Source organism: Chiloscyllium plagiosum, unplaced genomic scaffold (assembly GCF_037043375.1).
Source record: "Chiloscyllium plagiosum isolate Xiang-an unplaced genomic scaffold, Cpla_swu_hap1 HiC_scaffold_14, whole genome shotgun sequence".
In the NCBI taxonomy this organism is placed as follows: domain Eukaryota; kingdom Metazoa; phylum Chordata; class Chondrichthyes; order Orectolobiformes; family Hemiscylliidae; genus Chiloscyllium; species Chiloscyllium plagiosum.
In genome coordinates this window covers 21,243,630-21,267,652 of record NW_028270152.1, presented here as the reverse complement: position 1 = coordinate 21,267,652, position 24,023 = coordinate 21,243,630, and the positions used below count along the sequence as shown (strand labels likewise).

The following is a 24,023-nucleotide window of genomic DNA, read 5'->3' as shown; positions in this document are numbered from 1 at the left end:
TGATACTCCAGTCCAGTACTTGAGAGACTGCTGCACTGTTAAAAATGCTTCCTTTGGTATGAGACTATAAATTAAGATTTCACCTGCCTGTACAGATGGATGGAAGAAGTCTGAGAACATAGAACATAGAACATAGAACTGTACAGCACAGAACAGGCCCTTCAGCCCACGATGTTGTGCCAACCACTGATCCTCATATATGCACCCTCAAATTTCTGTGACCATATGCATGTCCAGTAGTCTCTTAAATGTCCCCAATGACTTTGCTTCCACAACTGCTGCTGGCAACGCATTGCATGCTCTCACAACTCTCTGTGTAAAGAACCCGCCTCTGTCATCCCCTCTATACTTTCCTCCAACCAGCTTAAAACTATGACCCCTCGTGTTAGTCATTTCTGCCCTGGGAAATAGTCTCTGGCTATCGACTCTATCTATGCCTCTCATTATCTTGTATACCTCAATTATGTCCCCTCTCTTCCTCCTTTTCTCCAATGAAAAGAGTCCGAGCTCAGTCAACCTCTCTTCATAAGATAAGCCCTCCAGTCCAGGCAGCATCCTGGTAAACCTCCTCTGAACCCTCTCCAAAGCATCCACATCTTTCCTATAATAGGGCGACCAGAAGTGGACGCAGTATTCCAAGTGCGGTCTAACCAAAGTTTTATAGAATTGCAACAAGATCTCATGACTCTTCAACTCAATCCCCCTGTTAATGAAAGCCAAAACACCATATGTTTTCTTAACAACCCTGTCCACTTGGGTGGCCATTTTAAGGGATCTATGTACCTGCACACCAAGATCCCCCTGTTCCTCCACACTGCCAAGAATCCTATCCTTAATCCTGTACTCAGCTTTCAAATTCGACCTTCCAAAAAGCATCACCTCGCATTTATCCAGGTTGAACTCCATCTGCCACCTCTCAGCCCATCTCTGCATCCTGTCAATGTCCCGCTGCAGCCTACAACAGCCCTCTATACTGTCAACGACACCTCCAACCTTTGTGTCATTTGCAAACTTGCTGACCCATCCTTCAATCCCCTCATCCATGTCATTAATAAAAAATACAAACAATAGAGGCCCAAGGACAGAGCCCTGTGGAACACCACTCACCACAGACTTCCAGGGAGAATATTTTCCTTCTATTACCACTCGCTGTCTTCTGTTGGCCAGCCAATTCTATATCCAGACAGCTAAGTTCCTCTGTATCCCATTCCTCCTGACCTTCTGAATGAGCCTACCATGGGGAACCTTATCAAATGCCTTGCTGAAGTCCATATACACCACATCCACAGCTCGACCCTCATCAACTTTTCTAGTTACATCCTCAAAGAACTCAGTAAGGTTTGTGAGGCATGACCTCCCCTCACAAAGCCGTGTTGACTGCATTTAATCAAGCCATGCTCTTCCAGATGGTCATAAATCCTACCCCTCAGAATCCTTTCTAACACCTTGCAGACGACAGACATGAGACTTACAGGTCTGTAATTGCCGGGGATTTCCCTATTTCCTTTCTTGAAGAGAGGAATTACATTTGCCTCTCTCCAGCCCTCAGGTACGACTCCAGTGGAGAGCGAGGATGCAAAGATCTTCGCAAGTGACAAAGCAATTGCATTTCTCGCTTCCCAAAGCAGCCGAGGACAAATCTGATCCAAGCCTGGCGACTTGTCAATCTTAATGTTTGACAAAATTTTCAGCACATCAGCTTCCTCTATCTCTATCCATTCCAGCATGCACACCTGCTCTTCAAAGGTTTCATTCACTACAAATACAGAAGCAAAAAACTCATTTAGGACTTCCCCTACCTCCTCAGACTCCACACACAAATTCCCCATGCTATCCCTGATCGGCCCTACTCTTTCTTTGACCATTCTCTTATTCCTCACAGAAGTGTAAAATGCCTTTGTGTTCTCCCTAATCCGTTCTGCCAAGCCTTTCTCGTGCCCCCTCCTGGCTCTCCTCAGACCATTTTTGAGCTCCTTTCTCGCCTACCTGTAATCCTCTAGAGCTGAGCTTGCTTCCTCCACCTTACGTAAGCTACCTTTTTACCATTTGACGAGAAGCTCCACCGCTCTCGTCATCCAAGGTTCCTTTATCTTACCACGTCTTGCCTGTCTTCTAGCATTAATTCAGCTCAGTTACAGAACATAAAACTTAGAACATTACAACTCAGTACAGGCCCTTCAGCCCTCGATGTTGCACTGACCTGTGAAACCAATCTGAAGCCCATCTAACCTACACTATTCCATTCTCGTCCAATATGCCTATCCAATGACCTTTAAATGCCTTTAAAATTGGTGAGCCTGTTGCAGGCTGTGCATTCCATGCCCCTACCAATCTCTGAGTAAAGAAACTACCTCTGACATCTGTCCTCTCAATGTAAAGCTATGACCCCTTGTGCTAGCCATCGCCATCTGAGGAAAAAGGCTCTCACTGTCCACGCTATCTAATCCTCTGATCGTCTTACATGTCTTAATTAAGTCACCTCTCAACTTTCTTCTCTCTAATGAAAACAGCCTCAAGTCCCTCAGCCTTTCCTCGTAAGACCTTCCCTCCACACCAAGTAACATCCCAGTAAATCTCCTCTGAACCCTTTCCACATCCTTCCTATAATGCAGTGACCAGAACTGTATGCAATACTCCAAGTGCGGCCGCACCAGAGTTTTGTACAGCTGCAGCATGACCTCGTAGCTCCGAAACTCAATCCCTCTACCAATAAAAGCTAACACACCGTATGCCTTCTTAACAATCCTATCAACCTGGGTGGCAACTTTCAAGGTTCGATGGACCTGGACACCAAGATCCCTCTGCTCATCTTACCAAGAATCTTACCATTAGCCTAGTACTCTGTATTCCTGTTAGTCCTTCCAAAGTGAATCACCTCATACTTTTCAGCATTAAACTCCATTTGCCACCTCTCAGCCCAGCTCTGCAGCTTATCTATGTCCCTCTGTACAACATCCTTCGTCACTATCCACAACTCTACCAACCTTAGTGTCATCCGCAAATTTACGAACCCATCCTTCTATGCCCTCATCTAGGTCATTTATAAAAATGAAAAACAGCAGTGGACCCAAAACAGATCCTTGTGGCACACCACTAGTAACTGAACTCCAGAATGAACATTTCCCATCAACCACCACCCTCTGTCTTCTTTCAGCTAATTTCTGATCCAAACCACTATATCACCCTCAATCCCATGCTTCCATATTTTGTGCAATAAGCTACTGTGGGGAACCTTACCAAATGCCTTGTTGAAATCCACACATACCACATCAACCGCTTTACCCTCATCCACCTGTTTGGTCCCCTTCTCAAAGAACTTATTCCTGGTGACCTGACCAACGCTTATCTCTCAATCAATATCAGAAAACCATGTTATTTTGTCATTATAAACTTGCTGTTTGTGAGCATTTGCTGTGTGTAATTTTGCTGCCACATTTCCTACAACAGTAATTACACTCAAATGTGTTTGAAGTGTGGCTGCAAAGTGCTTGGAGATGGGTATCCAAGATGGCGGCGATCTAGGAGGATCGTGTTGCAGAGCTCCACAATGAAGCAGAAGCGGGACAAATTTCTAACCTGCCCAACCAGGACCATCGCGATATCCTGGGGCTCTGGAAAGGTCGTGCAGTTCCAGGAAATTGTGAAAAATCAACTTACCTGCATTTTCGCCATCCAGCGATGCGGAAGAAGGGAGGAGGAGCGTCCGAGGCCGGGTCTGCGGCCCAGTCTGCAACGTCCTCGTCCTGTCTTGGTGCAGTTTCATCATTATAGAAATAAGGAGAGAATCATGGAAGCTTCCAGAATCCAGGGGAAGAATCCGAATGCCCTAGTTTACGAGGGCTGTAAGGTCATGTTCTTCCAGGACTTCTCAGTGGCGGTGATCCAGAAAAGAAAATCCTATGACAGTGTCAAGAGAAGACTAAAGGAGCTTGGGATTCAGTATTCTCTGAGGTATCCGGTGGTGCTTCAGATCATGTTAGATGGATCCATACATCTCTTTGACACGTCGGAGAAGGCAAGAGATTTTGTGGACAAATTAATCTAATTACTGGATGTACAAATAGTAATGTTGTTTGGGTATGTCTTTGTTTTTTTCTTTAAAAAATAGAGGTAGTCTGTTTGGGCTTTCTTTTCCTTTTTTATTGGTAATAATTTAGTTTAAACTATGTTTGGCAACAGTTGAGGTGTGTACTTTCAATTTCTAAGTTGTTATACCAAAGGATGGGTGGGGTATTTTACCCTTTTTTCTTTAAAAAATCTTTATTTACATTGCTATTCCATGGTGTATTTTCTTTCTTTTCTGCTTGTGTTTGCAGTGCGGCTCTAGCTAGGAGGAGGGAAAATGGTTGGGATGGCTAGATGCCTACTTACAGGCAGTTTATACCCAGTTTAGGTATTTAAATCTCTGGGCTGCAGTCTTGACAACAGGGTGGGAAATTGGGTTTTGGGATGGATAGTTGCCCCTTTGGGTAGGGGGTGAGTTCCCCTATTCAGCACCATTGGTACTTTATATGTTGGTTTGTTTTTTGGTTTTTGTTGTATATAATCTTTGACAGCTTTGTAGGTTTGTTAAGTGTAGTGGTTTTAGTTTATGTAGTTTTTATGTTCGATGGATCTTGTGACACTAAGGCTCAGCAACTTGTGATTTGAATTCCTCCTCCCTGGATTTTAAATGTTACTGCAGAAGGTTACGGCTAATGACTTGATTAAATGGTGTACCTGGAATATTAAGGGGAGTCACTCACCAACTAAGAGGAAGAAGATACTTTTGAGTCTTAGAAAAGAGAAGGTGGATATTGCTTTGTTACAGGAGACACATTTGGTTGATAAGGAACATTTGAAACTACAGCAGAATGGCTTTGATTGGGTTTACATTTCATCTTTTAATACAAGAAGTAGGGATGTGGCTATATTGGTAAGGAGGAATCTCCTATTTAAGTTACTAGAGTGTGTTAAAGACACACACAGGAGGTTGTAATTCTCAAGCACTGAAAAACAGGGAAGAATATGGTGTTTTAAATGTTTATTGCCCTCTGGCCCATCCCCTCAATGTTTTGGTAGATGCATTCTCTAAACTGATCAGTCTTGTGTCTCGACATATCATTATATGGGGATCCCTCAGTAGACAGATTGCCCAAAGGCCCCTGATAATCTCCGTGCAAACTAAACAATTAGTTGATCTGTGCATGGAGTTAGGGTTGGTGGACATCTGGAGGCGTCTCCACCTGGGAGGCAGGGATTTTACGTTTTTTTCCAATCCACACAGATGTCACACCAGGATTGATTTTTTCTGACCCCCGTGGCAACCCCTGGACTTGGTGGCATCTTGTACAATTGGTAATATTAACATCTCTGATCAAACTCCAGTGTACCTGATGGTTAAGATTAAGGACACTATAGTGGGCCCGAGGCACTGGCAAATGGATCCCTGTATCCTCAAGGATAATAAGTTTGTGGAGTACTTCTCTCGGGAATTTCGAGTGTTCCTAGACATTAACTCAGGCTCAGTTAGTGGCCCATTGGTCCTTGGGAAACTGCCAAAGCCTATGCCAGGGGGTTAATTATTTTCTACTCTGCCAGTAGGAAGCAGCAGAAGGGTGAGCCACAAGGTCTCCTCGAAGCACAGTTGAAGGCAGCCGAGAAGGCTTACTTTGACAGGCCCTCGTTGGTCAAGCTACAGAGGATTACAGCATTGCGGTCTGCATTGAATTCCGTGCTCACGCAGACAGCAAAGAAGGAGCTTACTTTTGCAAAGCAAAGGTTATAGGAGCATGGTGACAGGCCAGGCAAATACTTAGCATATCTCGCCAGGAAAAGGAGTGCCCCTCAAGCCATTATGGTGATTAGGGAAGGATCTGGGAACCTAACATGTGACTCCAAAAAGATTAATCTGGCATTCCAGAGATTTTACTCTTAAGTTATACCAATCTGAGAGTTGTGAGGAGTGGCGGGCCAAAATGGAATCTTTTTTTTAATGTTCTGGAGCTCCCAGGTGTGACCCCTGAACAAAAGTCCTTTTTCAATATCTCTTAATCAGAGTAAGAGGTGCAGGAGGCTGTGAAGCATCTTCAGAATGGAAAGGCGCCCGGTTTTGATGGACTTCCCAGTGAATTCTATAAGGAATTTATAAACATACTGTCAGGCCCGATGCTTAATATGTTTAATGCCTTATACAGCCATGATTGTCTCCCGCCATCTCTGAGAGAGGCCAACATTTTGCTTATTCTTAAAAAAAAGAGAAGGTCCCGGAGGACTGTGCTTTGTACAGGCCCATTTCACTCTTAAAAGTGGACTTTAAAATAATACTCTAGCATTAAGGCTGGAGACTGTGTTACCTTTCATTGTTAAAGAGGATCAGACAGGCTTCATAAAGGGCCACAGATCCTCCACTAATGTTAGGAGGCTGCTTAATGTAATTCAAGCATGTCAACAATAGTCAATTCAGAGCTTGGTGAGTTCTCTAAATGCAGAGAAGGCATTTGACCGAGTTGAGTGGCCGTGCCTTTTCTATACTCTGGAGCGGTTTGGCTTGGGTGACGTCATTATAAGATGGGTAAAGGTTCTCTGCAGTGCGGTCATCACCAATGGGGTGCAATCCAGCAATTTTAACAATCTCAGAGGCAGCCGGCAGGGCTGTCCCCTTTCGCCATTGCTTTTTACATTGGTGATTGAACCATTTGTAGGGATCCCAATATATCAGGTCCAGAAGTGGGGTCAAAATTACATAAGATTTCATTGTACATGGACGATGTCCTAATTTTTTTGTCAAAGCACGGTTTGCCTGGTACAAATGCATTCATGTGTTTGGTGTTTTCTTGGGGTACAAGATTAATCTTGCAAAATCAGAGACTATGCCTATGGGTGGTTGTGCAAAGGTACTAGGTCTTAAGGGCGAATATCAATTCCCATTTAAGTGGTCACGGGGGATTTTCTGTATTTGGGTATACTCATTACTCCAGTTCTGGATTGGCTGTTCAAAGCTAATTTTGTTCAATTATTTGACAAAATCAAACAAGGCCTTCAAAGATGGATGGCGCTTCCGGTCTCGTGGTTGGGTCAGATAGCGCTTATTAAGATGAATATTCTCCCCTGTTTGTTATACCCTATACAGATGCTCCCCCTGATTTTAAATAAGCAAACATTCAGGAAACTGAACAGATGGTTCAGCTCCTTTATTTGGCATCATAAGCAACCCCTCATTAAATTAGCTAAACTGCAATTGCCTCATTGATTAGGGGAAACGGATCTCACGAATAATTAAAAGCTACCAACTAAGCTCACTTTTATCCTACGTGAGTGATTGGACCTGTGAGGGCCCTCTTTCGATACGGTTAGATATTTATCAGCGTGCTCTTTTTGGACAAAATGAGGACTGTTAGGGAATATTGCCATAACCCAATAGTTATCAATACTGCTAAAGCATAGAGGGCAATTCGGCAGAGGGAAGGCAATATTGGCAAAACATTTTCTCTTACACCTGTAGTGAGTATGCCGGGTTTTAAACTGGCAATGATAGATTCAGGATTCAAACGTTGGGCAGCTAGGAGTGTGTCTTGCATGGGTGATTTATTTAAAGGAGACACAATTATGTCCTTTAATCAGTTAGCACGGAAATACGAGCTATGTAACAGGGACCTCTTTTGTTTTTTTTCAAATTAGGGATTTTATTCAAAAAAAGACGACACTGTTGACTGATCCTTACAAATCCAATATAGAGAGGAGGGTGCTCAGTGCAAAGAGTACACTTTCTGTCAGCACTTTATATCATCAATTGGGGGATCCCCCTTCAGATGAGTTCGATCTACTTTGCGGGGTGTGGGAGAGAGAGCTAGGTGTTGAGGTCTCCTCAGAGGCATGGGAAGATATTTGGGAAAATGCAAGAAAGATATCAATTTGCAATAGGACCCATGCTTTACAGTTGAAGGTTCTCCACAGGGTCCACTTGGCTCTGGACCGTTTGTCAAAATTTAAACCAGGGATATCTTCAACATGTCCCAAGTGCAAGGTCTGTACGGGCACTTTTATCCATTGTCTCTGGTCCTGTGGTAGGCTTCAAACATACTGCAGTATGGCGGGTGCAATGGAGAGGATTTTAGGTGTAAGGGTGGAGAAGGACCTGATCTCTCTTCTTCTGGGCCTGCCCAGTGTGTTCCCTGCAGATGCGCATAAGAAAAAACTTTTCAACATCCTCACTTTCTGTTCAAGAAAGAGTATCTTGCTATGTTGGGTATCTGAAACTCCCCCCCCCCCCCCCCCAACCTCGGGCCTGTTGGGTTAGCGGGAGATTGTTATGGAGCATATCCCCTTGGATTTTCTCACAAGTATGGTACACCACAAAACTGAGAATTTTTATAAGACATGGCAGCCTTTTTGGAATACCTGGACAAAAATTTATCTGCCACACTAATAAGTGCTTTTATGTAACCATAACGATGGTGTTTTACAAGTCCAATATCCAGAGAGGAAGACCTGTGAACGTATGCGTGTCTTGTTTGGCTGAGTTGAGTTATTACTATCTATTAGTTTATTGTCGGTTATTATTTATTTAATTAAATAGTTAGTCGGGGATTGTTAAAATTATATATTTTTATATATGTATTTATACATTTGTACATGAGGGTGGGTTGGGTTTTTTGTGTTCTTTCTTTGTATTGTTTTGAATTGTATTGTTTTGTATTTGTTGGAATATTTTTAAAAATCTATTTTTTCAATAAAGTATATATTTTAAGAAAAGTGCTTTGAGATAGCTGGAGATCTTTTCCTTTATATTTTTAAATTGACTGTCATATTTACTTGCATATTAATAGTGACTACACTTTGAAAGTAATTAACTATATGTGAAGCCCTTTGGGAGATGGGCTGCCATTTCTTATAAAAATGCTCAGTTTTGCAGTGTAACATACTTTTCAGGAGAAGGAATAGCTTTTAGAAGACCAATGCTGGATACATTAGAATGTTAAAATAATGATTTATTATAATTACTCCTACAATGAGCAAAAAAGTCACTGAACCCGTTGTATGACTCCCAATTTACACCTCACCTAAAATAGCTGTCTCTTCTGCTCTTGGTGTAAAACTGTAATTCTAACTGGGATATTGTACAAAAAAACCGCTCCATTATTGTGAGGGGCCAATTAGATGGCAGACACAGTGCAGTTATGGAAGTAGATTAAATTAACTTCAGTTCCCTCAGGACTGTACTCAAAAAGCTGAGGGTATATTAATGATGATGAGTATTGGCACAGCTTGCCTACCTGGGATTGAGAATTTCTCAGCAAAGGGAAAGGAAAATAATTTCAACTCATTGGTTGTTTATAATGAGATAATATTGTGAAGTTAATGAGCTTTGCTCTCTCTTGTTTCTTTCTGTATTGCTTCTCCCTTATCCTTGATCTCTAATACAAGCCATGATTTCATTGGGGAGTTCACCACAAGTTACAGAGAACTGTCCCGTGGTCAAAGTCAGTTCAATGTCTATGAGGTGAGTACAGTCTGTGAATAAAATAGAACTATTTTATTTGTAATTGAGAAGACAAGAGAACACACCCATTGTGTGTTCCATGTAAAGCTTGATACTGTTTATGTAATCCATAAACCTATTTGTTCAGGTGATGTTGCTGTTTGCATGGAGTTATTTATGGTGTTATGTGTAACTGTATGTGAAATGGCACTATGCTTATGTCGAAGAGTCATTGCCCCTTTTTGCCAGATCCAAAACAAAACAAAGGGAGGGTGAGGTAAAAGTATCAGTTAGAATCATGGCTTAAATTCTTATACTTTCTATTCTACTGATGAAAATTCAAATGACCTGAATTGAACTTTGCAGTTATAATAATGATGAAATTGGCATAATTTGCTGAAATTACCATTAGGAAATGCATAGAAGCTTCTGACATTCATCGATGTTCATTTCATTTTGTAACTCCAGAAGTTGCTCCAGAATGATCCCCTGCTCCTTCACAAAGTGTGCTGCTATAGTTGTTGCAAATGGAAATATTTTGAATTCACTGGAATTGATATGAACAGATACAATGGACAGAATACTCTCCTAATGTGCTATAGCATTTTTTAGTTCCATTAAAAAAAGAGTTGGTCTAAGATGACTACTTCATCAGTCCTTTATGGTCCTGTACCTAGGATGGACCTCAAAATAAGCAGTGAGCACAACTGAAGTTTAAAAAAGGTCAAGAGAAAGATCAACCTAGAAAGCTAACTAAAACTGACTACTAGTTTCAAAGCAAAAACTACAACTCTAAAACAACAGAAATATAGATCTATGACACACAAAAATAAGCAGTTACAGTGACAGTATTATTGAATTACATGCTTAATTTAAACTACACATATGTACAGTATATTGCAAATAATGAGCCTAAATATACATAAAGGGAGAGAAAACCTTATTCAGAAAGGTCACTCGACCTGAAATGTTAACTCTGACTTCTCTCCAGACCTGCTGAAAATACTAGATTTATGATGAGCCAATCCTCATTGCAATCTCATAATAGTAGTGCTGCATGCTTATCTGCAAAGATTTGGAAGTGGCAATTTATCTGAAAAAAACATTAAAATTCTTGCCTTAAGTGCAGCTGGAAATGTAATATAGAAATGCCTCATTGTTTTAATAGATGTACTAACATAAAACTCAAAATTTTATTTTAATATATTTTCCACATTAATATCTGTACCATCTAAACCATGTCAGAAAATCATGGATTTAAGCACCAATCCAGAGACTTATGTATATAACCTTGGCTCATTCTTCAGTGACTGATGTTGCACTGTTAGAGACATCCCCTCTTGTCAACCCTATAGTCTACCAAATATCTGTCTTTCCCCGTTCTCTTTCTTATCTCAATGGCCTTTATGTTCTAACATGTGTTTTAGCAGATCATCAAGATCCATGAAGCTAACTTCCATATATACCTATGACACCACGTTCTATCTGTCCCTTCTAATAACTCCTCTCAATGCTTCAATGAGTAATAAATTCCTCTGATTAAATATCAGGTTACAAAATCATTGTGAAAACAACAAATGCCGGAGATCAGAGCAGTTCAGACAGCATCTATGGACAGAGAACAAGTAATGTTTTGAGTCGGCATGAATCTGCATTAGAGCTCTGATTAAGAGTCATCTAGACTTGAAACGTTAGCTTGCTCTCTCTCCATGGATGCTGCCTGACCCACTGTGATTTCCAGCATTTGCTGTTTACAGTACAGACTCCAGCACCTGCAATAATTTGCTCTGACAAAATCAGCCTCTCATGACTGCTTTGACTGCTGTCCCTTAACCACCCTCTCAGGTCGAGGTCAAACTCTTCAATGCCATGTTGGCCTGTTTAATTTTTGCTGAACCGTCATCCTCTTGTCTTCTCAATTACAAATACCACCTGCTTCCAATTCTGTGACACAACTGCCTTGGTCTATCTGCTGTTGAAACTCTTACCTTTGTTACCTCCAGGCTCGACTGTTCCAAGACCATGTTCCAGCCTTTATTATTTGCAGCTTGTCCAAAACTCTACTGCCTGTAACTTTCTCCACACCACATATGACCCCGTCTCCACTAATCTATATTACTTCATAATCCCCACCTCTTGCAAACCCCACGCAACACAGAATTTAAAATTCTCATTCTTAGCGATTAATGCCTTGCAAGACCCTGAACCTCAACATCTCTGTAGCCTATTATAACTCCCCTCTTCTCTGTACTCACTTGTTCCATTGACTCAGAAGCCTTGCACATTCTCCGCTCTCTTCAACTCACATTGACAGCTGCACTTTTAACATCCCAGATCCTTTACTCTGGAATTATCTCTCTAAACTATTCTCCAGCTTGCTCCTCCTTTCAAACCCTCTTTAGACCTTATCATTTTAACCATGCTTTTGGTCACACTGCCCAGTCTTTCCTTTGACTTGACAGTTTTATTTTCTCTTATGGTTGTGTGAGATTCCTTGGGGCATTTTCCTACATTAACATTCCAATTAAAATATAGATTGAGATAGTGCTTTCTGCTGTTGGCAGCAATCAATGTCTGAAACAAATCGGCTCTTCTCTGGGAGGATAATGACAGCCCTTTAAAAGGACCATAAAGTTCAAGAGGCTAATGTGGCTGACTACTTAATAGTTATAATGGCATTTTATGAATAATACAGGAAGCAAATACCTATATAAATATATTAAAACCCATTACTCTCACAGCATGAATTGTTAAGCTTTCAATAAGTTGCAGTATAGCTTCCCTAAGTGCAGTGTTAAGATGTCAGAGGGGAAGGAGGGACAAAAAAGCTGGACTTAATTCTGGTAACTTGTTTTTAGAACTGCTTATGTTATGTGCTGGATTGAGGTAAGAGAGTATGTATTAGTTTTGGGCTAGCAGTTTTCTTTTCTCCATGGTTTGAATTTGGGCAAGAAGATTTTAGCAAAGTGTCAGACCGTTCCCACATTTACCAGGTCAGCGTCATCATTTAAAACCAAGAACTGCGGATGCTGGAGATGTTCTGACAAAGGTTCACCGGACTCAAAACATTAACTCTGTTTCTCTCTCCACAGATACTGCCAGACACCGGCTGAGTTTCTCCAGCAATTTCTGTTTTTGCTTCTTTCAGAGTAATAATGAATATGAATGATTTTACTGTCATTGATATGTTACAGAGAAAAAAATACAGTGAAAAGCTTCTACTGTTGCCATGATCTAGCACTATTTTGAGTAGTCTAAGAATATTTTTTTAAAAAGATTTTAAATGTAGCATTAAGAGAGTCCATGACCTTTCCCCACTGCTTTGGCACCGCCAACACCAGACCCACCCAACTTCGAAGTTGCTACTCCTCAGAAGCCAATTTTCGCTGCTGGACCTACCTCGCTAATGTCGCCTCTACTGATGCAGCAGCAGATGCCGGGTAATGTGCTCGCCCCTCCGCCAGCTGCCTCCCTGCCGCCATTTACCAGAGTCCTGCTCTGCCCTCACTGCCAATGTCTGCCAGAGTCCTACAGAGGCAGCACTGTAATGCAGGGTGTTATAAAATTATCCCAGGATCAATTTTATTGGACTAGATCAGCCGAAATGGGTTAGTGACATAAAAACTGCAGATGCTGAAATCCAAAGTGGACAAGCGGGAGACTGGAAGAACACAGCAAGTCAGGCAGAATTACACATGAAAATGTTGACTTCTGTACCTCCTGATGCTGCCTGGCTTGCTGGGTTTCCCCAGCCTCCTGCTTGTCAGCCTGAATGGGTAACAGCTGCACTGCTCTCCCCTTGAAATTTTCATCTTACCGGAAGACCGAAAGATTGAACAGCAGAAGTTCACCAAGGTCAGTATGTGGAAGGTATGGTACAGCAAGGGGCTGTCAATCACACAGCATTGGCCCGACACTGCTATACAGGAAGCTGGTGAGTTTCTGGGCATCGATCACTCTCGGCTTGGCTATCTACCCCCTCCACCCCCCACCCCCCTCCCCCCCCATCGCTGCTTGTGGGCTTGAAGTTGAAAGAACTTCCCTCTCTTCCTCCTCGCCTCCAAAAGAAAAAAAGAACAGATAGAGAGAAAGAGAGAGAGAGAGAGCGTGGCTTTACCAGCTGACCAAAAATGACTGCCCTGTCGACAGCCAGACATTCCAAGCTGCTTTATTTTTCCTGTCTTCCAGGAACTCCCTTTATTTACCATGGACAAGGCTTCTTGCGGTTTCAGAGGCTTTTGCCCGAAACATTGATTTTCCTGCTCCTCTGATGCTGCCTGACCTGCTGTACTTTTCCAGCACCACTCTAATCTAGACTCTGATCTCCAGCATCTGCAGTCCTCACTTTTGCCTTCTTGCAGTTTCAGCTGCGTGATTAATGGGGATGATGTTTTGCAAATAAAAATCCTGCAATGTTTGCAAATAAAATAATAATTGTTGGTTCCATTAGTAGCAATAGTTATTTAATACTTCCCTCTCCACAAGTGCCCTGACTGACTTAGTTCACTGGCTGACGAAATGCAATTCACATTAAACAATTCCATGAACGTTTTCTATTTGTTCATGGGATATGGCTGCTGCTGACTAGACTAGAAGCTTTTGCTCACTGCTAGTCACCCTGCAAAAGGTGAGAGTCGTCTTCTTGAGATACTACAGTCCTTGTGGTGTATGGACAACCACAATAAAAGGAGTTCCAGGAATTTTACACAGCAACAGTGATGGGACTGCAGTATAGATCTAAATCAAGATGATATTGATGTTCTCTGCATCTCCTACACATGTCCTGTCAGGCAGTAGATGTTGTCAGTTTGGAAGGTACTGTCAAAGGAAGCTTTGTGAATTGCTGGAGTGCATCTTACAGATGGCACATACTGCTGCCACCGTGTGTCAGTAGTGAAGGGAGTGAATGTTTAAGATAGTGATTGGGGTGCTTTGCCCCAAATGGTGTCAAGCTTCTTGAGTGTTGTTGGAGTTGCACCCATTCAGACAAGTGGGAATATTCCATCGCACTTCTGACATGTGCCTTGTAGATGGTGAATGGGCATTGAAGAGATAGCAAGGTAAAAACAATGACTGCAGATGCTGGAAACCAGATTCTGGATCAATGGTGCTGGAAGAGCACAGCAATTCAGACAGCATCGAGGAAGAGATAGCAGCTGAGTTAGTCACCACAGAATTGCCTAATCTCTGACTTGCTGTTGTAGCTGCAGTCTTTATATAGCTGGTCCAGTGCAATGATAACCCCAGTATGTTGATAGTGAGGGATTCACTTACTGAGATCCAACAACACTAGGGTAACCAAATAAACTGCTGACCAGGTGTATTTCCTCAATAGGAAGTAGATGGAGTCCTTTAGCCCTTAAACACAGATATACCATGCCCAGATCCTGCTGCTGGGTAAAGGTGCAGCAGGGCAAGACATCTTAGCGAGGTGAGAAACAGAATTAATTTTCATGCCTAATGTTTTTGTATTTCTTTGGATGGAGTCTGGGCCTCATTGGCCACACCAGCATTTATTGCCCATCCCTAATTGCCCAGAGAGCAGTTAATAGTCCATAAGACTGTAAGACATAGGAGCAGAAATTAGGACATTTGGCCCATCGAGTCTCCTCTTGCCATTCAATCATGGGTTACAGGTCTTTAAACCCCATTTTCCTGCTTTCTCCTCGTAACCTTTGGTCCTGTTGTAATTATACTCAATGACATGGTCCCCCCCAGCCTTCTGTGGCAGTGAATTTCACAGATCACCACTCTCTGGCTAAAAGGTCTTCTCTTTGCTCTAAGGCTGTGCCCACTGGTCCTTGTCTCTCCTGCCAATGGAAACATCTTCCCAACGTCCAATCTGTCCATGCCATTCAATATTCTGTACATTTCAATCAGATCCCCCCTCCTCCTTCTAAACTCTATTGAGTATAGTCACAGAGTTCTCAAACATTCCTCATATGATAAGCCTTTCATCCCTAGGATCATTCTTGTGAACCTCCTGTAAACCCGCTCATGGGTCAATACATCTTTCCTAAGGTATGGGGGACATAATTGCTAACAATACTTTAATTGTGGTCTGACCAGAGCCTTAAGCCTCAAGAGTACATTCCTGCTTTTATATTCTAGTCCTCTTGAGATGAGACAACATTGTATTTACCTTCCTAACTACTGATTCAACCTGCAAGTTTACCTTAAGAGAAACCTGGAATTGGACTCCCATATCCCTTTGCACTTCAGATTTCTGAATTTTCTCCCTATTTAGAAAATCGTCGATGTATCTATTCTTCCTGCGAAAGTGCATGACCTCACACTTTCGCACGTCATCTGACACTTCTTTGTCCACTCTTCTAACCTGTCTAAACCTTTTTGCAGCTTCCCCACCTCCTCAATACTACCTGCCCCCCTTTGTAATATTTGCAAACTTAACCAGAACGTCTTCAGTTCCTTCACCCAGATCATTAATTTAAAGTGAAAAGTTGTGATCCCAACACTGAGTCTTGTGGAACACCACTAGTCACTGGTTTCCATCCTGAGAAGGACCACTCTCTGTCTTCTATCAAACAGTCAATCTTCTATCCATGCTAGTGCCTGGCCTCTAATACCATGGACCCTTATCTTACTCAGCAGCCTCCTGAGAAAGACAAGGCAGCTTATTAAAGGCCTTCTAGAAATCCAGGTAGATAACATCCATTGGGTCTCCTTGGTCTAACCTGCTTGTTACTTCCTCAAAGAATTCTAACAGATTTGTCAGGCATGACCTCTCCTTGATGAAACCATGCTGACTATGCCCTATTTCACCATGCACTTCCAAGTATTCAGAAATCTCATCCTTCACAAAGGACTCCGAAGTCTTACCAATGACTGATGTCAGGCTAATCAGCCTATAATTTTCCTATCTTTTACCATGTGCCCAGGTTTCACCTCTTGAGAATCTGGAAGGAACAAGTCACCAAAGTAACATTGTGGTGAGTGAGGGGACAAGAAACTAAATAAGTACAAGCCTGCACTATCTGGAGCTTATAAATCAGATGAGGGAACGGGATGATCGAAAAATTGGAGCTAAAAGGAGGATTGTGCCTGAGGACCATGTATTCTACAATGCTTTCACAAGTACTGCAGGCCTCTGCCTTAGAAGGAAGCTTACCAATACTGACTCCCACAGGCTTCTCTAACAGGTTAGGATATATAGAGCCACCTCTGGTTAACTCCTCTGCTGGTGAACCATCTTGTCCTGCAGGAGAGAGGGAAGTATGTCAGTTAGCTTTATGCAGTCAGTTTGACTGTCATGGTTGAATAGCTGGTTCTATGCACAGCTGTCAAGTGTGAATATTGGATATCCAGCCTGTTTGACTGAAGTTGTTGCTCAGTAAGTGAGTAAAGCGGGACTGGCCAATGAGGTAGCTGATGGAATATAGCGTTTGAAGGTGTTTTTACTGATGGTCACAGCACATGAGGTCACTGAGTTTGACGTCCATGCTATATGCTACCTTTGACTGTGAGTCCTGCTCCTGCCCATCAAGTTATGGGACATTTTGTTTCCTTTCCCTGATTGAGGCACAGTGCACCTCTGCTTGAAGAGTATGGACTTTGCTGCTACAACTCAGTGGCCCCCACTGATCCATCCAACTAATGAACAACACCTTGTGCTGACTGCACACATGAGCAGGCATCACAATGTTGGCATGCCACTGCATTACAGTCACCAGACGGATGCAATCAGCATATTGTCTTCAGGAGCTGTCCAGTTAATCCCTTTAGGAACTGGGTGATGTAGTGAGTTGACAACAGCCTCTTCACGTCTTCAGCCTATACTGACAAGATACAAACATCCTACCACAGATGATTTCGTGGATCTAAAGTGAAGTGAATCATAGAAACATGGAATAGCTACAGCGCAGAAGAAGGCCATTTGACCTGTCAAGCCTATGCCAGTTACCTATAAAAGCAATGTAGCTAGTCCTTCTCCTCTGCCACTTTCCCATTGCTCCTCAGGTAATTATGCAATTCCCTTTTGAAAGCCTCAATTGAATCTACCTTCAGTTCCCATTCCAACAGTACATTCCAGATCATGACCACTTGCTGCAGAAAGAACAAAATCATCACGTCGCCTTGGTTCATTTTAAATCCATGTCTTCCTGATCTTTTCAGCGGTGGGAACAGTTCCTTCCTATCTAGATCCCTCATGGTTTTGAGCAACGCTATCAAAGAAGCATCTAAAGGTTTTCTTAAAAGGTGTTTTCTCACAGGATTTGAACCTGGGCATCTCATACTCAAAGTGAGAATCACAATTAGCTTGGGGGACAACAATATAATTCCAATTTCGAGTGAGGTTACATCTCATAGTTGACTATAATTTGGCATTAATTGGCTCTAAAATGGTGATTTATTGAGAGGTCAGTAGGTGTAAGAAATGGAAACATTCACACTTGTATAAAAGGATATGTGATTCTAAAAGCAAAGTCGCAATCATCAATCCGTGTTAAAATAGTCAGTTAGACTAAAGAGAATCCATTGGTTGTTGATTCCACTCCACTCCACTTTTTTGGGTACCTGTGCTGTTTTGTTAAATCCCAACAGCTCAGCAAGAATACATAATCTTGAAGTCCATACTCAAATGACAGTAGATTTGATTAACCACATTTAAACCTTTGAATTACTGAATACTCATGAGTCAGCACTAACACCCAGCACTGCAGATTTCTCAATAGCATCTGATTGAAAGCTAATGTTTAATTGCTGTCCATTTTAAGAAAGATGATATTTGGAAAGCTCTGAAGCAGAAATAGAGGTAGGATGAAAGGATTCTCTGATTCACCTATTGATTGTTCTTCAGATTGATGTCTTGTTCACTTACCAGCTGTTAGCTGAGCATTGCTGAGAGGACCATAATCTAATATATAAGAATTAAACTGATTTAATATTTAAAACAAAACATTGATCCCACAGAGCAGAGATTTATTGTTCCTGGGACAAACTGTTTTGCATCCTGTAGGATAGGGTACGTTCATGCTAAAGGAGATGTCAATGATCTTATGCAGTAACCATGATGAGTGCCATGATGTGGATGTTCCGGTGTTGGACTGGGTGGACAAAGTCAGAAGTCACAGGATACCAGTTTATAGTCCAACAGGTTTATTTGAAATCACAAGCTTTCACTGTTACTTCACCTAATGAAGGAGCAGTGCTCCGAAAGCTTGTAATTTCAAAAGAAAACTGTTGGATTATATCCTGGTGTTGTGTGACTTCTCATTTTATGATGAGTAGGTTCTTAGAGGAGTCACTGGTCAAGAATAGATGGCAATACACACCATACTTTGTTCATTCGCAAGAAATGAACTGACCAGCTCACCATTTATTGTCCTGGAGAAATGGTGGTGAGCTGCTTCTTGAACAGCTGCAATCCATTGGGTATCCATCCACCAAAATGTCAATAAGGAGGATTTTGATCCAGCAACTTTGAAGATACAACAATATCTTTCCTAATGGGATGATGTGTGGCTTAGAGCAAAATGTTCAGCTGACGGTTTATCCTCATAGATGGTAGAGTTTGGAAGATCCTGTTAAAGAACCTTTGAGTTGCTGCAGTGCATCATGTAAATGGTACACACTCTCACTATTACACATCTGGAGTCGAGGCAGTGAATGTTGAGTGAAAATAGTTGGGAAATCGCATGCTGTAGGCCATAATTTTATTGCCAGTGATCTAAGCACAGCTTCTTCATGGAAGTCTCTGATACCCAAAGCTAATTCTTATTGTAGGTTTGCATTAATTTACGCAGCATGATCTTGTAATGCTTTAATCACATGAAACATTCTAATTTTTAAGAAACTAGGAATATTTTCCAGCAGATATGGCATTACACCCATATCCTTACTGATGTCATCTGTGCATAAATAGTCTTTTATTGTCTCTGTAGGTTTTAAATCCAAAGAAAAGAGGGAAAAAGAAGAAGTACATCAATTCTGGAACAGTGAGTACCATCCCAACTGAGTTACTAAAAGCAGAATGAGGTGCAACAGTTCATTAGTGAAACTTCTTAAAACCGAGATAGAAATGTACAAAATGTAACACTCCTTATCCTGCTCACCATCTCTACAGCTTCTCTGTCTACCGGCATGATTTCACCTCGATCTATCACTCCTCTTCTGCATGTCAGCCCTTGGGCAATATCATTCACACACCTGGACTTAACATATGTGTATTAATGACATCCAGTTTGATCCTTTTTAAGCTTACCTATACTTGGATGTGCTGGAAGGTCTTCAGTATTTGGGAGATTCAAGACACCACTCTTGGCTGCTAGAAGAAGCTGTGTACCCTTGAAATCAATTCCAGCCCCCTCCCCACACCGTGTATCAGGCTGAAGCAAACTAATCACAGTCTCAGAATGGTATTCAAATCTCACCTGAGCTTCTGACCGCATAACCTTTCCATGGCAAAGACGAATTGCTTTCACATCTGCAAAGTTGTTCACCTCCAAACTTACCAGTTTGACTGCTGGTGAAAGTCTTACCCATACCTTTGTGTAACTATTCCAATGTTTCTCTGGTCAACCTCCTTCCAAAACGTAGCTAATTGTACCTTATCTTGCAGTATGTCGCATGGTATTTTAGTTTCTGGTGTCAAGTCTTAAATTTAAAATATCCTCCTCATGCTTAAGTAATTTCATGCCCTTGATCCTCTCATGTTTATCAACATGATCCCAACCAGTCCCACAACTCTCGTGAGGGGAAGCATAATTGAGGCTTCCTGGAGGGTCAGAGTGAGTAAAGGTAATTCAAGTAGAAGGATGCTAGTGTGGGGAGAAATACTAATTTGAACCAGCTGGGTCAAGTGGTGGTTTACATTCTATGTGATACATTGGCATATATGTAATATATAGATGTACATTATTAAGCTACAGGCATAATCAACATCTTGCTGCTTATGTAAACCCATCAGTTGTAGCACAGAGCATTTAGAAATTACTGAAAGCTGAACATTTGTTTTCTGAGAGCATGGAGGACCCCACTTCAAAATATGTTAACTTTTGACACATTGTTTGTTGCATTTTTGAATCCGTTGCAGTTCTATCATTCAAGTCCCTAATAATTGCTGTCAAAAGGCATACAGGTATTTGAAATATAAGAGTTATCCCAGAAGCTCCTATACTACTTTATAATGAAGAATGCAGGAAGACATGCCAGGAGCGTCAATAGGCCTATCTGAAACTGAAGTGTCAATCCGGTGAAGCTATAACACAGGGCTGTTTGCATGCCAAACAGCAGAAGCAGCATGCAATGGAGCTAACCAATTCCACAACCAACAGACCAGATCCAAGCTTTGCAAGTCCTCTCACATCCAGTCATATGTGGAGAATTAAACAACTAACATGAGGTCAGAGCTCCACAAATATCTCCAACCTCAGTAACGAGGGAGCCCGGCACAACAGTGCAAAAGGCAAGGCTTAAACATTCTCATTTTCCTTCAGCTAGGAAGGCAAAGAGTTGATCCATTCTGTGAAACTGGAGTCTTAGTAAATGCAAGTTTTCAATGAATTTGATTCACCACAGTGATATCAAGAAACAGCTGAAGACAGTGGATACAGCAACAATATTGAAGAGTTATTTATCTGTAGTAGTTGCCATGCCCCATCCAAGCTGTTCCAGTACATCTATAACACTGACATCTACCTGACAATGTGAAAAATTACCCAGATATATTCTGTGCTCAAAACACAGCACAAATCCAACCCCATCAGTCTACTCTTGAGTATCAATAAAGTGATGGAAGGGGTTGTCAATCATGCTTTCAAGCAGCACTTGCAAAAGAATAACCTGCTCACTGACACTCAGTTTGGGTTCTGCTAGGGCCAAACTCTAAAGGGGAGGGGAGAGTCACTGCCCTTCATATCAAGATGGTATTAAACCAGCATGGCAACAAAAAGCTCTAGTAAAGCTGGAGCCAGTGGGAATTGTGAGGAAAACTCCCCATTAATTGAAGCCATGCCTCGCACAAAGGAAGAGGATTTTGGTTGTTCATCTCAGCTCCAGGACATTACTGCATTAGTCCTTCTGGGTAGTATTCTAGGCCCAACCATCTTCAGCTGCTTCACCTATGACTTTCATTCCATTATAAAGTCAGTTATGGTCTAATGATGTTATGGGAATATTTGCTGATGATTGAACATTGTTCATCACTATTCACAACTTCTCAGACACTGAAGCAATCCATGTTCAAATGCAGCAAGACCTGAACAATATCCAGGCTTGGGCTGAGAAGTGGTAAGTAATGTCAGTGCTATACAAGTGCCAGGGAATGACCATCTCCAATGTGTTATAATACTCACCTCAGGATAATTCGCTTTAGAGTATCTATTGGAAGATTGCATTTGCTGTAAAGCAGTTATGAAATAAAGTACATTGGATATTTTTAACTTGTAATTCCAAAATGCAATTTTTAAAAAGAGGATTGTTAACTGAAAATAAGTATTTCTCCATTGAATGTCTGAGGGGTGGGCAGAGGTGTGTGTGTGTGGGGGGAGAGAGAGAGACAAAGACAGACAGACCAGTAGAAGTCTTCTTAAGAACACATGGGAACTTCAACCAACAGTCCTGGAAAGTGGGAGAAGACAGTAGTCAAAACCAAACTCGACCATAATCTATTTGACCACAAAGATAACAAGAGGCCATCACCCCTCTTCCCCTCAAAAAGGAAGCAAGACAACAAGATGACTCTCTTTCCCCATGATGTGGAGGAGCTGGTGTTGGACTGGGATGCAACAAAGTCAAAAATCACACAACACCAGGTTATAGTCCAACAGGTTTGTTTGGAAGCCCTTTCTCCATGAATGCTGAAATTCAATCATGGTCAAAAAGAATCAGAACTACAGAATCTCAACCAATCTGCAAAACTAAGGATTGTGAAACAGACCGTTCAACGATCAAAGTCAATGCTACCTCTACTGCAATAGCTATAACCATCTGCTCTTTGTGAACAACTGGCAGACTAATCTTTAGTTTATTTCCTTTTGTGTTTTTCGACTCACGGCTTATTTCTAATGTTACACCCCCCTGGGATAATCCACTGGAAATCAAGGCCTGCTTTTTCTGGAGTCATCAAGAGTTGAAGATATCTAAAAGTTTGTAGAATGCCCCAAATTACCTGTCCTTCATACTTAGTTTGACACAAAGAATGTGTCAGGTTTCTGCACTTATATTATTCATATGAATAAACAATCTATGAACTGTCGATATGTAATTCTATTAGACGAAACACTAACCACCTAATTCTCACAGCTGAAAATGTGTTGCTGGAAAAGCGCAGCAGGTCAGGCAGCATCCAGGGAACAGGAGAATCGACGTTTCGGGCATAAGCCCTTCTTCAGGAATGAGGAAAGTTTGTCCAGCAGGCTAAGATAAAAGGTAGGGAGGAGGGACTTGGGGGAGGGGCGTCGGAAATGTGATAGGTGGAAAGAGGTCAAGGTGAGGGTGATAGGTCAGACTGGGGTGGGGGCGGAGAGGTCGGGAAGAAGATTGCAGGTTAGGAAGGCGGTGCTGAATTCGATGGATTTGACTGAGACAAGGTGGGGGGAGGGGAAATGAGGAAACTGGTGAAATCCGAGTTCATCCCTTGTGGTTGGAGGGTTCCTAGGCGGAAGATGAGGCGTTCTTCCTCCAACCGTCGTTTTGTTGTGGTCTGACGATGGAGGAGTCCAAAGACCTGCATAGCCTTGGTGGAGTGGGAGGGGGAATTGAAATGTTGAGCCACAGGGTGGTTGGGTTGGTTGGTCTGGGTGTCCCAGAGGTGTTCTCTGAAACGCTCCTCCAACCAGGACAGAACCCCACTGGTCCTCACCTACCACCCCACCAATCTCCATGTACAGCGCATCATCCGCCGTCATTTCCGCCACCTCCAAACGGACCCCACCACCAAGGATATATTTCCCTCCCCTCCCCTATCAGCATTCCGTAAAGACCACTCCCTCCGTGACTCCCTCGTCAGATCCACACCCCCCACCAACCCAACCTCCACTCCCGGCACCTTGCCCTGCAACCGCAGGAGGTGCAAGACTTGCGCCCACACCTCCCCCCTCACCTTCCTCCAAGGCCCCAAAGGAAACTTCCATATCCGCCACAGATTCACCTGCACCTCCACACACATTATCTATTGCATCCTCTGCACCCGATGTGGCCTCCTCTATATTGGGGAGACAGGCCGGCTACTTGCGGAGCGTTTCAGAGAACACCTCTGGGACACCCAGACCAACCAACCCAACCACCCTGTGGCTCAACATTTCAATTCCCCCTCCCACTCCACCAAGGATATGCAGGTCTTTGGACTCCTCCATCGTCAGACCACAACAAAATGACGGTTGGAGGAAGAACGCCTCATCTTCCGCCTAGGAACCCTCCAACCACAAGGGATGAACTCGGATTTCACCAGTTTCCTCATTTCCCCTCCCCCCACCCTGTCTCAGTCAAATCCATCGAATTCAGCACCGCCTTCCTAACCTGCAATCTTCTTCCCGACCTCTCCGCCCCCACCCCAGTCTGACCTATCACCCTCACCTTGACCTCTTTCCACCTATCACATTTC

The 24,023-nt window shown here is 42.4% G+C and overlaps 1 protein-coding gene across 1 annotated transcript in view; it reads left to right on the top strand.

Moving 5' to 3' along the window:
• Positions 1-24,023, top strand: part of LOC122558872 (copine-9-like) — a 405,261-nt gene that overhangs the window by 321,940 nt on the left and 59,298 nt on the right. Inside the window, exons 11-12 of the mRNA XM_043707757.2 lie at positions 9,406-9,481; positions 19,363-19,416. Coding sequence (XP_043563692.1) covers positions 9,406-9,481; positions 19,363-19,416 — 130 coding nt within the window. The remainder of the gene's footprint in view (positions 1-9,405; positions 9,482-19,362; positions 19,417-24,023) is intronic.